General features: G+C 41.7%; 1 protein-coding gene across 1 annotated transcript in view; it reads right to left on the bottom strand.

The window, feature by feature from the left end:
- The window catches only part of naaladl2 (N-acetylated alpha-linked acidic dipeptidase like 2), a 425,480-nt gene that overhangs the window by 320,733 nt on the left and 89,705 nt on the right, over window positions 1-15,042 (bottom strand). The window contains exon 4 of the mRNA XM_026305607.1: window positions 14,028-14,189. Within this exon, the coding sequence (XP_026161392.1) occupies window positions 14,028-14,189 (162 nt within the window). The remainder of the gene's footprint in view (window positions 1-14,027; window positions 14,190-15,042) is intronic.

The raw sequence follows: 15,042 nt of genomic DNA, 5'->3' as shown, positions 1-15,042 counted from the left end.
TTAAAATGATTGGTTTTATAAAGTTTCTACAGTGACAAGTTTGAGAAAAGTCTGCTATGTTTTGCCTTGACATCCTATTGAGGGAAAGAAAACTTTGGAGGCCCTTTGGCTGAGAAACAAGGAAGAGTGCAAATATAAAATAAACAAAGGCACAAGTCATCAATCTGCATTAAAGACAGCCTCACTATTCCAAATAATATGCATGTAGATTGTTAAGTGCTAAAAGTGGAGCTACTTAGGCAGTCACTTAATGTGAGAGAATCACACAAACCAAACAGCAATTAATTCACAAGGAGATATTTCTCCTGTCTAGTTAAAATATGCTCCCCTCTACTATTGTCTCCTTAGTCTCTCTCTATCCCTCTTAGTTCTTTCTCTGTCTTCATAGCTCCTTTCATGTGTCTCTTTCACTTTGTCTCTCTTTGTTTCACTCTTGCTTTTGCTTCTCTTCTCTGTGTACTTCAGGAAGCTTCATTTCCTAGTTTTCTGAACCTGATAATCCAGATAATTGAACCATCAGGTAAAAAGAACTCTTATAGTTTTGAATACAAAGGAACATGCATTGTTGGCTGGATGAAAGGGTAACACTGGTAGCATTAGTATCTTCCATCCGTTAACTAAACCATAAGCCTCTGCATACATAACATGACTGACAATATGTTATTATTAGTAACAACATAAGTAAGTATAAGTACGGCCCACTGCCAAAGGCTACATGGAAGAGAAAGGGCTTTTTTCAAGTGGACTACCCTCTGGTTCATTTGTTATGTGAACCCAAAACACAACATGATTCTAGAATAGTAAATATTGCGAGTGACTTGAGTAGGAGTATGAGAACTGAAATTCAAAAGTTAAACCAATTTGTTTTTTGACTCTATACTATATGTTAAGCAATCAATCTCTTTTCAGATCTGCATTTAGTGAGCTTGGTATTCCTACACACATTATCACAAGTGCAGGGGGTCTGCCATTACAGAAAAATTAAATAAACCCAAAAATTAAATGTGTGCAATGCTTCTATACAACATGTATGTAATTATGAACAGGGTAAGATTTATATTAGATTTCATTTCCCTTCATTCTGCTTTTACAAGTTAATATACCAGCCAGCAGAGGTACTGTGGCCTCCAGTTGCATTTTTCTACCAACTGACCCTGATCCCATCCAGACACTGATTCCCCGTAATGGCTACTTCACAAACACACACGTGCAACTGGGTAAGACCATTCTAGGAAAAACCAACATTAATCTGCAGCCCTAGACTAAAAAGCAGATCATTTCTTGATCCACCTCACCCTTCCAGTATACAGACTCTCCCATCTCTTCATCTCCTTCAGGATTCCATAGTCACAGTTATTCCTGCAAAGCCTGCGAAAACCTAGAGTTTTCCTAGAATTTCAGTCAGCAATCTATCTAAAAACATCCATAGAGTATTGGAAAAGCATCTCACAGTAACATAAATGTCATCAACCACCAAGAGTCAATCAACAGTAAACAACATAAGGCTACCATGGCAAAAGCTTCTCATATGAGGGCCAATCCCCATGCGGAGCCGGATCACCAGGATCACCTCACAGTTTCCTCAAATGGATTCATTCATACAGTCCTCGTTTGTGCTGGCTTCATTCTATGTTTTTGCAAGCCACCTGAATTTGAGCATGTTACATTGTCCATACTGTTAGCCTCTGCCCATGTATGACTGACAACTGAAAACATCTTTGCAGAAATGTGGTGACCTCAGTAGGTTGAGAACATACCCGGTCTCATGTGGCCAGAATGTATAGACAATTCCTGGATGACCAAGACATTGATGACACTGACTGGATGTCACGTTCTGAACTAAATCCAACTGAGCACCTATAGAACATTATGTCTTGGTGCATCTGGCACCACCAAGTACAACCATGGAGTGTCCTGATGTCCTGGGCCCATATTCACAAAGCTTCTTAGAATCCTCTCAGAGAGCTCCTATCTTAGCCTAAAACGTCCTAGCTGGGAGTCCTATACTAAAAGTGATTTAGGAAACTTCTCAAAGCAACTTGGAGTAAGGAAAGTACAAAAACCTTTATCTTTAGTGAGGACGTGTGGTTGACCCCGTTGCTAGGGAATACAGGGCAAGAAATAGGAACCTGCCTGCTCCATATGCTGTCTCTATGCCCATGGCTGGTCCACCAGCAGCACAGCCTCTCAGGCCCAGATGGCTGCATCAGCAAGTACCCAGAGAGTTCAGAAGAAGAACAAGGAGAACAATGTCTCACCAGCTGCTACATGTGTTTACTGGCTGAGGAGCCAAACCAACGAAGGGGACATACACCAGATACTGTGTGTGTCACATTTTCTTCAAACTCCGATGGGCAAACATCAGACCTGCAACATGGTCAATAACAGCAACAGTGGGATCACAACAACTCACTGCCACGATGGAAACCCTGTATGGCTGTACTACCAGCAGGGAACTACACAACTTCACAGAAGGGCCCTGAAATCTTGACAGAACAATACAAGAGGACGTCAAGGATTCAATCAAGGATTTCCACAGAATCAGCTTCAAGGAGGACAGTTTAACATGGATGTAAAGTGTTACACCTGTGAAGGACATCCATGGACATATATCCTGTAACTGAATCAACAAATACTACTGAAATACAGTGGAAGACTGTGAATGATTGGGCCCCAGGACACCCATATGACAGTGATCTAGATATGGAAATACCATGACTAATAATGTAGCATTTTGCTTTCTCTAATAATGGGTGATGTTTCATGATTGCTAAGTGTGTTGACACTGTGTGTCAAAAGGGGGGAATGTGGGGGTTTTACACAGCATGGAACAGGTGGTCAAAGATGCGTTGGCCTAAAGAATGCATGTTTTTAGTGTTTTAGAGGCCTGTAAATAACTGCCAACAATTTGTTTAGTGCTGGTAGATGCCTGAAGGTAGAAGACACCTGAACAAACGTGTGATGTCTTTTCCAATATGAGTCCACCCTTTTTTTTCAAACCCGCCGTGTTGCCTAGTGCACAGTTTGCTGAAGAACTCAGCATACTCAGCGCCGAGTTTACCCGGCAATTTGCCAACTATGAAGCCCAGAAATGCAGATTTGAAGTGCTCAGTAATCCGTTTGCGGTTGACGTGGAAAGCGCACCAACCAACCTCCAAATGGAGCTGATTGAACTCCAGTGTAGTGACACGCTCAAGTCAAAGTATGACTCTGTGGGTGCTGCACAGTTTCCATGTTTCCTCCCCGACACACTGCCCCAACTCCGTGCCCAAGCTGCTCAAATGCTCTCGATGTTCGGCAGCACATACAGTGGGTACAGAAAGTATTCAGACCCCTTTAAATTTTTCACTCTTTGTGTCATTGCAGCCATTTGCCAAAATCAACAAAGTTCATTTTTATTTCTCATTAATGTACACTCAGCACCCCATCTTGACAGAAAAAAACAGAAATGTAGAAATTTTTGCAAATTTATTAAAAAAGAAAAACTGAAATATCACATGGTCATAAGTATTCAGACCCTTTGCAGTGACACTCATATTTAACTCACATGCTGTCCATTTCTTCTGATGCTCCTTGAGATGGTGCTGCTCCTTCATTGGAGTCCAGCTGTGTTTAATTAAACTGATTGGACTTGATTAGGAAAAGCACACACCTGTCTATATAAGACCTTACAGCTCACAGTGCATGTCAGAGCAAATGAGAATCACGAGGTCGAAGGAACTGCCCAAGGAGCTCAGAGACAGAATTGTGGCAAGGCACAGATCTGGCCAAGGTTACAAAAGAATTTCTGCAGCACTCAAGGTTCATAAGAGCATAGTGGCCTCCATAATCCTCAAATGGAATAAGTTTGGGACGACCAGAACTCTTCCTAGACCTGGCCATCCAGCCAAACTGAATAATCGTGGGAGAAGAGCCTTGGTGAGAGAGGTAAAGAAGAATCCAAAGATCACTGTGGCTGAGCTCCAGAGATGCAGTAGGGAGATGGGAGAAAGTTCCACAAAGTCAACTATCACTGCAGCCCTCCACCAGTCAGGGCTTTATGGAAGAGTGGCCCGATGGAAGCCTCTCCTCAGTGCAAGACACATGAAAGCCCACATAGAGTTTGCCAAAAAACACATGAAGGACTCCCAGACTATGAGAAATAAGATTCTCTGGTCTGATGAGACCAAGATTGAACCTTTTGGCGTTAATTCTAAGCGGTATGTGTGGAGAAAACCAGGTACTGCTCATCACCTGCCCAATACAATCCCTACAGTGAAAAATGGTGGTGGGAGCATCATGTTGTGGGGGTGTTTTTCTGGTGCAGGGACAGGATGACTGGTTGCAATTGAAGGGAAGATGAATGCGGCCAAGTACAGAGATATCCTGGAAGAAAACCTCTTCCAGAGTGCTCAGGACCTCAGACTGGGCTGAACGTTCACCTTTCAACAGGACAATGACCCTAAGCACACAGCTAAAATAACAAAGGAGTGGCTTCGGAACAACTCTGTGACCGTTCTTGACTGGCCCAGCCAGATCCCTGACCTAAACCCAATTGAGCATCTCTGGAGAGACCTGAAAATGGCTGTCCACCAACGTTCACCATCCAACCTGACAGAACTGGAGAGGATCTGCAAGGAAGAATGGCAGAGGATCCCCAAATCCAGGTGTGAAAAACTTGTTGCATGATTCCCAAGAAGACTCGTGGCTGTACTAGCTCAAAAGGGTGCTTCTACTCAATACTGAGCACAGGGTCTGAATACTTATAACCATGTGATATTTCAGTTTTTCTTTTTTAATAAATTTGCAAAAATTTCTACATTTCTGTTTTTTTTCTGTCAAGATGGGGTGCTGAGTGTACATTAATGAGAAATAAAATGAACTTTTTTGATTTTGGCAAATGGCTGCAATGACACAAAGAGTGAAAAATTTAAAGGGGTCTGAATAATTTCCGTACCCACTGTATCTATGTGAGCAACTGTTTTCTTTCATGAAGATGAACAAAACATCACTCAGGAGTCGTCTCACTGATGAACACCTTCACTCAATCCTGAGGATTTCCTCAGCTCAGAGCCTAACCCCAGACATTGATGCACTCTCATCTAAGAAGAGATGTCAGGTATCTGGCTTGAGCCAATGTGCATCAGAGTAAATCACAGTGTAGCAAATTGAGCTTGAATGAATGTTGTCTTTATGCACTTTTTCTACTCCAAGGCAACGACTGTTAATAGATGAAAGATTGCATTTTCATTGAAGGAAATTATTATTTTTGGTTGTTTTGTTGTTGGCCTGTGAAAAAAGATTTACATGATTAAAAAGGAACTCGAAAGGCTACAGATAGAGAGAGACATAAGATATTATAATAATATTTCTCATGTGTTTCTTGTTCCAGATTCAATGTTTACGCAAAACTGAAGTTTGTTTCCATATGAAAAGGATCGACATTACATATCTGAAGGAAGAACATGCACAATTGCAGTCAATTTTTCAATAAATATTAAGTTTGGCCCGTGACTTTGCCCCAGTTTTTAATTTTGGCCCACTGTGAATTTCAGTTTGACACCCCTGCCTTATGGTGATACTGTGTGTATCACAGTGTACTGCACTTTATCGCAGGAGATAAATTCACTCACTCAAAACTGTGCTGTATATGAAAAGGTGGGATGGTCCTCCTTAACCAACAGAAGGCAGCTCCATTGTACACTATTTATCTATCAGGCTCTACTGCAGAAACTGCCTCATTACCTCTGCTCTCTTATAAAAAATGTCAGGTCAGGATATTTTAACATTAGCTATACCTCATGTTCAAACTGGAAGATCTTGTTTCAGGTCTGCTGCTCATTTCATTTGAGGATTTAAAGAGAATATTCTCCAATATTCACAATTTCACTTGCAATTACTTTAATTTACATAAAAATTTTGTTTCTTCTTCTTTTGTGTATGTCATTTTCCTGTCCATATTTGAACTTTATACTCTATGGTTATTGTTTTACACTGATCTGTCTTGATAAAAAGGTCACTGAGACTCCCTTTCTAAATAAATAAATACAAATGAATAATGCAAACTCAAAACCATGTTTTCTTTGTCTTAGTAGATTCAGGATAGCAAGATTGATGTTGGTGGCTTCACATGCCTTTTCCCACAAACAATGTCAAGCTACAATGAATGAAACTCAACACTTGAGCCATACCTTTTACAGTAAAAGTGTTGCAGCCATCCCAGCCTTTAGCATTTAAGATATGCAAGTCTAAGTTTGTAATATAACACTGTAAATACAAAACATACTGGAACTATAAGAAAACAATTCATATGTTTTTTTTTGTTTTTTTTTCCCTCAGGTCAAGACCAATCTACAAGTATGACAATGTACAAATTCAAGCAGTTTGTATGCATACATTTCACCCTGTTGTTAAATAAACAGTACATGTCTATATACTATACACTATACATGCTTAGGATTACAAAAAGAGGTTTTGGTTAAATCACTTGTCAATAAAAAAAAAACAAAACATATTTTACACTAGAATAAAACACCTAATTTCTGTAGGAAACCTGCTCCCAACATTCTCACTGTAGAAAGAGCATCAGTGCAGGTTTACAATGAATTAATTCAATATAGATTATTTCAGAATCTGTATAAGATGCCACATACCCTTTACAGGTTATTGGTATGAGAATGAGAATATACTAGTTCTCCAAATAATTAATTCAGACATGCTATAAATAATGCATGTATGATGATGGTTATGATCACATAACCAATTATGTCAACTTAGCTGCATGTAATATGCATTAGTAAAAGACTGAACTATTCAATTACAATCCCATCTGTAGCAAAAAGGACCATCAGATAAATTAACTCACATTAGCCCCTGGGATTAAAATGTTAATCCCTCCTGCCAGACACTGGTCCAGTAGGATACTAAGAAAATAATGCCTTGATCACTCAAGACCATGACACTGGACATCCACATATCAGAAACACTGAACATCTGTTGGACAAATGAAAGAACTCTTTATAATGAATGCCAACTAACAAGCTAACTTGTCACATGGTCATACAATTCTGAGAACCCAGAGGCCATGATGACAAGGTGGAACAACAGTCCCACCTTGCCTGACTACAAGCCATTGTAGGGTTGCATCTGTACTGCTCAGAAATAATCATGTTTATCAATGTTCAATTTGGTGCTTTAGCTTTAGTGTTTGTATATTTTTCTTTTTGTAGTATTGAAGTAGAGGAGATAGTAGATCAGCAATTAGGTTTGTAATTCACATTGCATCACATTATGCGTTTTCACTAATCCTACATTCCACTCTGTAAAAAAACCCAAAGATTATTTTTATGCCCACATTTTGGCTACTGTTCTCTATAATCTCTAACCAAATGTCGCATGCACCTCAGGACTTCTTGTGGAAAAGTATCAAGAGTGTTCATTGTTCCAGATATTTGTTATTGTGGTGAGGGAAGGTCGCTAGTTTTGTTTTTATTTAATTTAGAACATTACATGTTGAGGCAAAATTGCAACCCTTTTGGAATTTTCCCTGAAATACATCCCTAGTTCCACCTCACAAAACACCCTTTGTCATGAGGTGGCAGTATTGCCCTCCCAGTTCTCCTGTCTCTTTTCCTTGTGTGTGTTGTTGTTGTTGTGGCCTAATGGATAGGGAGTTGGACTTGTAACCTGAAAATTGCAGGTTTGAGTCTCAGGTCCGGCAGGAAATTGTTGGTGGCATGAAGTGAACAGCCAGCACCTTGTCCACCTTCAATACCACAACTGAGGTGAGACCCTTGAGCAAGGCACTGGACCCCCCACCTGCGCCGCAGCACTGGCTGCCCACTGCCCCGGGTGTTTGTGCACGGTGTGTGCTCACTTGCTGTGTGTGTGCACTTGGGATTGGGTTAAATGCAGAGCACAAATTCTGAGTATGGGTCACCATACTTTCACTTTCACTTTCATCTCCTTTCCCTGAAGCGAGTTCAAGACGGTGGCTGCAGATACTGCCACCAGGTCCAGCCCCATCTCCGCCCCGCCTCCCTTCTGGTGGAGCCTGATGAACCATTTCAGCTGAGCTAGTGCAGACTGAGTTCCCAGGAGACAGTTCACCTCATCGGAGCCCAAGTCTGAGCCAGAATCCATCCTTCCCCCCAGCTGTATAGCGACTGCAGCACACTGGGAAATTGAGAAGTAGATGAAACAGGCGCAGGCAACAGGATTTCGAGCCTGATCCAGGTACGGATCCCAGTAAACGTCTCTTTCTGCCAAGTTCTCTCTTTTCTCAGGTCCTGCAATGGGTGGGGCCAGATTCAACTGCCACCTGGGGGTCGCCCACACTACAGACCTGGTCAAGTGGAGATTCTGGTGGCCATCTGTGGACCGGGACGTCAGGGACTACGTCTCAACCTGTTCGGTTTGTGCCCAGGGGAAGTCATCGCATGGCTGGCAGTGGGTCAACTCCTGTCCCTACCAACCCCTTCTCGGCCTTGGTCCCGCTTCGCCATGGACTTTGTTCACCCATCTCAAGGCAACACAATTATAATCACCATTGTGGACCATTTTCCCAAGCCTGCCCATTTCGTCCCTCTCTCTAAGCTACACACCGCTCTAGAGACTGCAGGCTTGCTGACCCAGCACGTATTCCGGCTCAATGGCATCCCACAGGACATCGTCACAGACCGAGGTTCAGTTCACCTCCCAGGTGTGGAAGTCATTCTGCATATCTCTGGGGGCCACAGTCAGCCTGTCATCAGGGTTCCACCCCCAAAGCAATGGCCAGACTGAGCAACTCAACCAGGACCTGGAGGCGGCCCTTCGGTGTGTCACTGTGACCTGTCCCTCTTCCTGGAGCACACATCTGGCCTGGATAGAGTAATACTAATAATTCCCAGCTCAGCGACTGAGCACACCCCCTTTGAAGCCTCCCTGGGGTACCAATCCCCCCGTTCCAGACCCAGGAGCAGGAGGTGGCAGTCCCCTCACCGCAACACCACCTGCGCCGCTGTCGCCGAGTGTGACGAGCCATACGAGCTGACCTGCGGAGGACGGCAGAGTGGAACCGGCAAATTGCAGACCACCACCGAGTTCCAGCCCCACCCTATTGACCAGACCAGGACGTCTGGTTGTCAACTAAGAGCATTCCTTTAAAGATTGAGTCCCAAAAACTGCTGCCCAGATTCACTGGGCACTTCAAAATTGAGAGAATAATCAATCCAGTGGCGGTCTGGCTCAGTCTCCCTACCGCAATGAAAATACATCCAGTATTCCATGTCTTGCAGGTGGAGCCTGTGGCCACCAGCCCGTTAAACCCCCCAGCTGATCCCCCTCCACCTCCCCTCATCATCGATGACGTCCCAGCCTACACAGTCCGACGGCTCCTAGGGAGAGGGAAGGGCTTCCAATATCTCATTCACTGCCAGTGGGTCCCGCGCTCTGCCATCCTGGACCCTAAACTAGTATTTTTCGCCGTCAGCACCCCAAGAAGTCAGGCGGTCAATGGGTGGCGACCATAAGGGGGGGGGGGGGGGGGGGTATTCAATTAGCAGGTGCAGTGAGGAGACCGGGCAGTGTGGATGATTTTCAACTGCGCATAATCACTCACCCTAGCTCTCCTAGGATGTGATGCCAGTTCATCCATTTACCTCATGCGGTAATGAAGTGTGGTACTTCTTTCGCCCGAACACACACTCTGATGAGCTACTTACCTGTCTTTGTTTTCTCAGGGCTCCAGCACCTGTGTCCTCTACCCAGCTGCTGCCTTGGCGGATTGTCTGCTTCCAGTCTTTCAAGACTCCCTCCTGAAAGGATTTAACCTGGTGACACCAGTAATTTTTTTCTTAAATAAATATTTTTTGCCTTCGCCTAATCAGCACTTGAGTCCTGTCTTCTCAGTACGTAACACCCTGCTATGAGACACCACTGACATAAATATCATAGCATAAATATCCATGTGCTTCTAGACGAATAATCCAAACCTATTCTATCCTTAGGTTTTGCTGTTTTGTTATTTTCTTCAAAAGTTTGTCTTGAACAGGCTTTTCTTAGCTCAAGCCAAGACTTAACACAGCCACCTCGTAATTGTTCTACTTCCATGTCTGCGGAAACAGCCTGCAAACTTCAGCCACTTAGAGAGAGAAACAGGCCCCACACAATTCTGTGGTTACAATGGCAAGCAACCAGAAAGCCATTTGGATGTTGCCCTGGCACACTTGCAAGTCCACTCATGAATGGGGGTACTCGAAACTTCAGATTATGAGCAAAAGTAGTAGGTACAATTTATTCTCACTCCTCTCTTAACCGCTGGTGTTCATTTGTCCCGGTCACTTGGCAGCATGGGCCCCTGCTGTGAAATAATTATTGGATCCATAGTCCGACTCATAGATCCCATAAAGGTTACTTCATCAGTATACAAACCTGACCTCAATACAACCTTATTATTCTGACATATCAAAGCTAAATCACTGACTGCTGAGGCGAGCCAGCTGCCTCAACTATTGTCACATTACAGTAGAATGTTGAACTCGTATCTGCAGTAATAAAGTACACAAATGTAGTTCTGCTGTCTTTTTTCTGAAAACAAACTCACTGTTGTTTGGAGTCACCCTTCAGATAACAAAATAATAATTGATTTATTATTGAATCAGTCATTTACGAATAGTTGTTTATCCATATTTAATTACTTTGAATTTGATCATTAATATTTCAAACTAAATTCTGAGATTAAAAATCTGCTGATATCATGTGAATTTAAATGCATTGTTCCTACAGATTCACAGCACAAAGATATACATGTCTGTTAGAGAGTTAATTTAATCTTGTACATTGTGAAAATATGACTTATTATATAGTATAGATCAACTACAGGGTTCAAGGGTAGAAGATAATGTTGGTCTGTGTCTTTGTTGCAGTTAATGCTAGTCTTTGACACAGTAGACAGAGGTCACATGAATATATTATAGCAAATAATATATTAGTTAATTTAGGTCTAGTAGGTGGTAAAAATAGACTTTTAATTTCATTAGTAACTGTCTCCCTGTCATCCATCAACAGAAACAAAAGCTTCATCATCCTCATTGATGGTAGAGATGTCTTTGGAGGTTATGGATATATGGGTGAGGGTTATTCTGGCAAGCTGAAATATAAATGTGTGAAAATAAATAATGAAAAGCATAGGAAAATCAGAGAGGGAAAGCATGGTAAAATGACTGTCTCAGTTCAATGACAAAGCCAGTTATCTCATAGAGCCATATACACCCAGGTATCCCATAATCCTTTGGCTTGGAGAGAGTACAGAAGCTTTTGGGTTGATGATGGTTTGGATCAGTGTTTAAAAACAGATTTACTACCTGTTGGAGAGTCTTTATCATATTTCCATTCTCTTTTTCTTCCTGGTCTTTCTCTTGCTTTTTCCAATACAATTCGATTAGTGCCTGGCTAGAAGGAAACAACACAGACTATTGACAATAGTAATTGTAGATTAAAAGTGCAAACCTCTGTTTTCTTACCTCTTTGCCACTTAATAATTTGCATAAGGCTTGTTTAAGTTCAAATAACTAAATCAAAATACTTATTGAAAACAAAAGATTGTGGTCACAGCTATACAGGCTCTATTAAGTTGCCACTTGTACTTGTCATTTGTACTGTAGCATGGCATGTGCTACACTTTAATGTCTGCAGCCTGTGCATGCACAGACCATACCGTATCCTATACTATAATGAATGTGTACTTAGAAACTAAAGTAAAGAAAAAGCCCTGTGGTCAGTGTTTGCTGTAGACTTTGATTATTGTGTGATTGTGTGGCAATGGTTTGGTTCCTTCTCCTCCCGTCCCCTCCTCTCCTCCCCCCTCACATGTATATTCCAACATTGAATGTCACTAACTTTGTGCTCTCTCTCTCCCCTACTTTGTGCTCTCTCTCTCTCTCTCTGTATCTTCTGCAGGTGTCCCTGGTCCTAGAGCTGTATATTGCTAATGTGCAGTTACTGGCCCCACCAACCTGCTGTGTCTATTTGTTGTTATGTTACAGTATTAAGTAACATATTTGATTGTTTATATTCTGATATAACATACTTTTTGAAGGAATGACATTCTACCTTTTCCTACTGTAAAATTCAGATACTACAGGGAAGGTTGGCATAAGTGATCAATGCTGTGCTTTCATGTAGGAGACATGACTTCAGGCTGTACTCAGAGCTTGAGATGGCAATTACTGCACATAATAAATCTTTAAGTAAATAAAATTAAAGCTATAGTCAGAAAAATGACTTTTGTGCTGGAAACATTTTACTGACATGTACTGTAACAATGAATTGGGAGCTGCACTTTATATGTGTATACATGGCCAAATTGCCAGTGTTAAAACGTTAGCGATTTTGCTGTGTAATTTGTCAGTAGTATAGTGAGGTCCCTTGCTGAAACTAAACAAAGCTGGAGGTTATCTTTCAGATTTAAATGTAGTTGTGAAAAGGTATTAACACCTTCTCAGGTGGAATAGTTGTTTTGCAAAATTCGCTATAATTTACTACGAGGAAAAAAGATTCAAACTTCACAGCCAAAAGACGAACACAAGGGTTAGGATGTAAGACAGGAAATAAAATCAAATATGCAGCACAATATAAGAACATATTGTATAGCACAGTGCAGCAAAAAAAGTGACTACAGTCAACCCCCGTGAAGTCACGGTTCAGACTTCTTGGCCTCAGTTGTTCGCAGATTTTTCCTTAGAACCTAACTAATAACTGTTTCTGGAAACCACAAATATCCTTCACAATTTTTGGGGCTTTTTTGTAGCAGTGATAATATATAGGGACACACCTCCAAAGGTGATGGAGAATGATCGAACTAAGATCCTGTGGGACTTCCAGATACAGACCGACAAACTGGTGATGGCTAACCAACCAGATATAATAGTGGTGGACAAACAGCAGAAGAAAACCATAGTGGTAGATGTAGCAATCCCAAGTGATAGCAACATCAGAAAGAAGGAACATGAGAAGCTGGAGAAATACCAAGGGCTTAAAGAAGAGCTAGAAAAGATGGGAAAGGTGAAGGCAACAGTAGTCCTCGTGGTAATCAGCACCCTTGGGGCTGTGACCCCCAAACTGTGAGAGTGGCTCCAACAGATCCCAGGAACAACATCAGAGCTCTCAGTTCAGAAGAGCGCAGTTCTAGGAACAGCTAAGATACTGCGAAGAACCCTCAAACTCCCAGGCCTCTGGTAGAGGAGATTGAGGAAGACACACACACCAACCATAGGGGTTAGAAGTGAAATTTTTTTAATTTTTTTTTTTTATTCCTGCATTTTAATGCTAAGTTATTATGAACAATATATAATTTATTAATTTATTTACTAATAATGCATTAAGCTGAGTTTTAAAGTGTGGGAGCCTCACAGCAAGAAGGTCCCTGGTATGAAACCTGACAGGGGCCTTTCTGTGTGGAGTCTCCATGTTTTCCCCATGCTTGCATGGGTTTTCTCCAAGTACTCCAGTTTCCTCCCAGAGTCTAAAAACATGTATGTCAGGTTGATTGGTGATTCTAAATTATCCATATAAGCGGATGTGAATGTGTTTGGTTGTTCATCTCTATGTGGCCCTGTGATGGACTAGTGACCTGTCCAGGGTGAACCCCTGCCTTTCACCCAAAAAGAGCTGGGATAGGCTCCACCAGGTCCCCATGACCCTAAATAGTATTAGTAGTAGCGGGTGGATGGTGGTGTGCTCCATGTTTAATAAATCCTTGACTTCATACATGAAACCTGGTGTAACAGATTATAAGTATTTAACTACTGCAGTGCCTGTACATTTGCTCATCCACAAACAGGCCTGTCAGTTCTCTTTGAGGCAAAAACAATAAAACAGGTACATTTAAACAATTCACCTATGTCTCCATACTTTTCTATTCAACAAGTTGCTGCAACCACTCAGCACCCATCACCTACTCAGGCCAGCATAAGCTGAAAAGGACTTTAGACTAAGTGGGTCTCCTCAATGTCACACACCTCTGACTGGCTTATTTATTTATTTATTTATTTTAAATGGATGCTTACCTCTGGAGGGCATTTATCTTGTCAGCTGTGATTCCTCTCAGCAGATCCTCCAGCAGGTCAGAGCTGTCAGACGGAGGAACTGGTGGCTTGATGGTAGGTGTGTGAGTGAACCAGCCAATCAGGAGACCCAGGACAAAAATTCCTAACCCTGCCAGGAAGTACCTATGAAGAATATGGAAGATAAATTATTCAAGTGATTTTTGAATGAATACTCACTAACCTTTCTTTTTGGGGGGGGGGGGACCAACAAAGTCCTCCAGTTACTTTTAACATCTCAACAGTGAGACAGTACTTGTCCCTGTTTGATGCCCTTGACATTTGATAGACTGCTATTACTTTTTCAAAACAGCTGAGTCAGTTGGTATTAGTCACTCAATGCCTAAAGTGTCATTCAGAGCTTGACTTCAAGCACCCTGCAGAGGTGCTTGCCTAGGAAGCATGCAACCTTTCCAGTCTGGCAGAGACTGTCAAGTGGATGGGTGTCTGTGAATATTTTTCAATGTCTATCAGGACAAAACAGAAATATTTGCATAAAAAGGCAGTCAGATATGCAAAGACGATTAATGGCAAGGGGCCATCCAGAAATAAACAAGGCATATTTTGATTATACTTGCAGGCACAGTGTACATCAAAATGCACAGTTTTAGACATAATAAGACATAAATCCTTACTAACAGTATTTTCTCGCATATTTATTGTTAAAAAAATTTCTGACAATCACAAGGCTGATCGACATATTTTAATCCAAGGCAACAAGAGTTAACAGTATGTGAGGTGCTGTGAAGTATTGATATTCTACTTGCGTACTTTGAGTTTCAGACCTTCATAGTACTCCAAATTGCTTTGTTTATAGCACAATAACGCAGCTCATTCTTACTGGTGAATTTTTTAAAAAGTCTATTTTGGTGGGTTTTTTTATACAGTTGTGTTTACTAAATGCCCTGTAAATATGACCTCTTTGGTAATTGTGGCAAGGAATTCCTGGCTTGAGTTCTAAGGCTACCTCAGTAGCAAC

This window comes from Mastacembelus armatus, chromosome 4 (assembly GCF_900324485.2).
Source record: "Mastacembelus armatus chromosome 4, fMasArm1.2, whole genome shotgun sequence".
In the NCBI taxonomy this organism is placed as follows: domain Eukaryota; kingdom Metazoa; phylum Chordata; class Actinopteri; order Synbranchiformes; family Mastacembelidae; genus Mastacembelus; species Mastacembelus armatus.
This window is presented reverse-complemented; position numbering and strand designations above follow the sequence as displayed.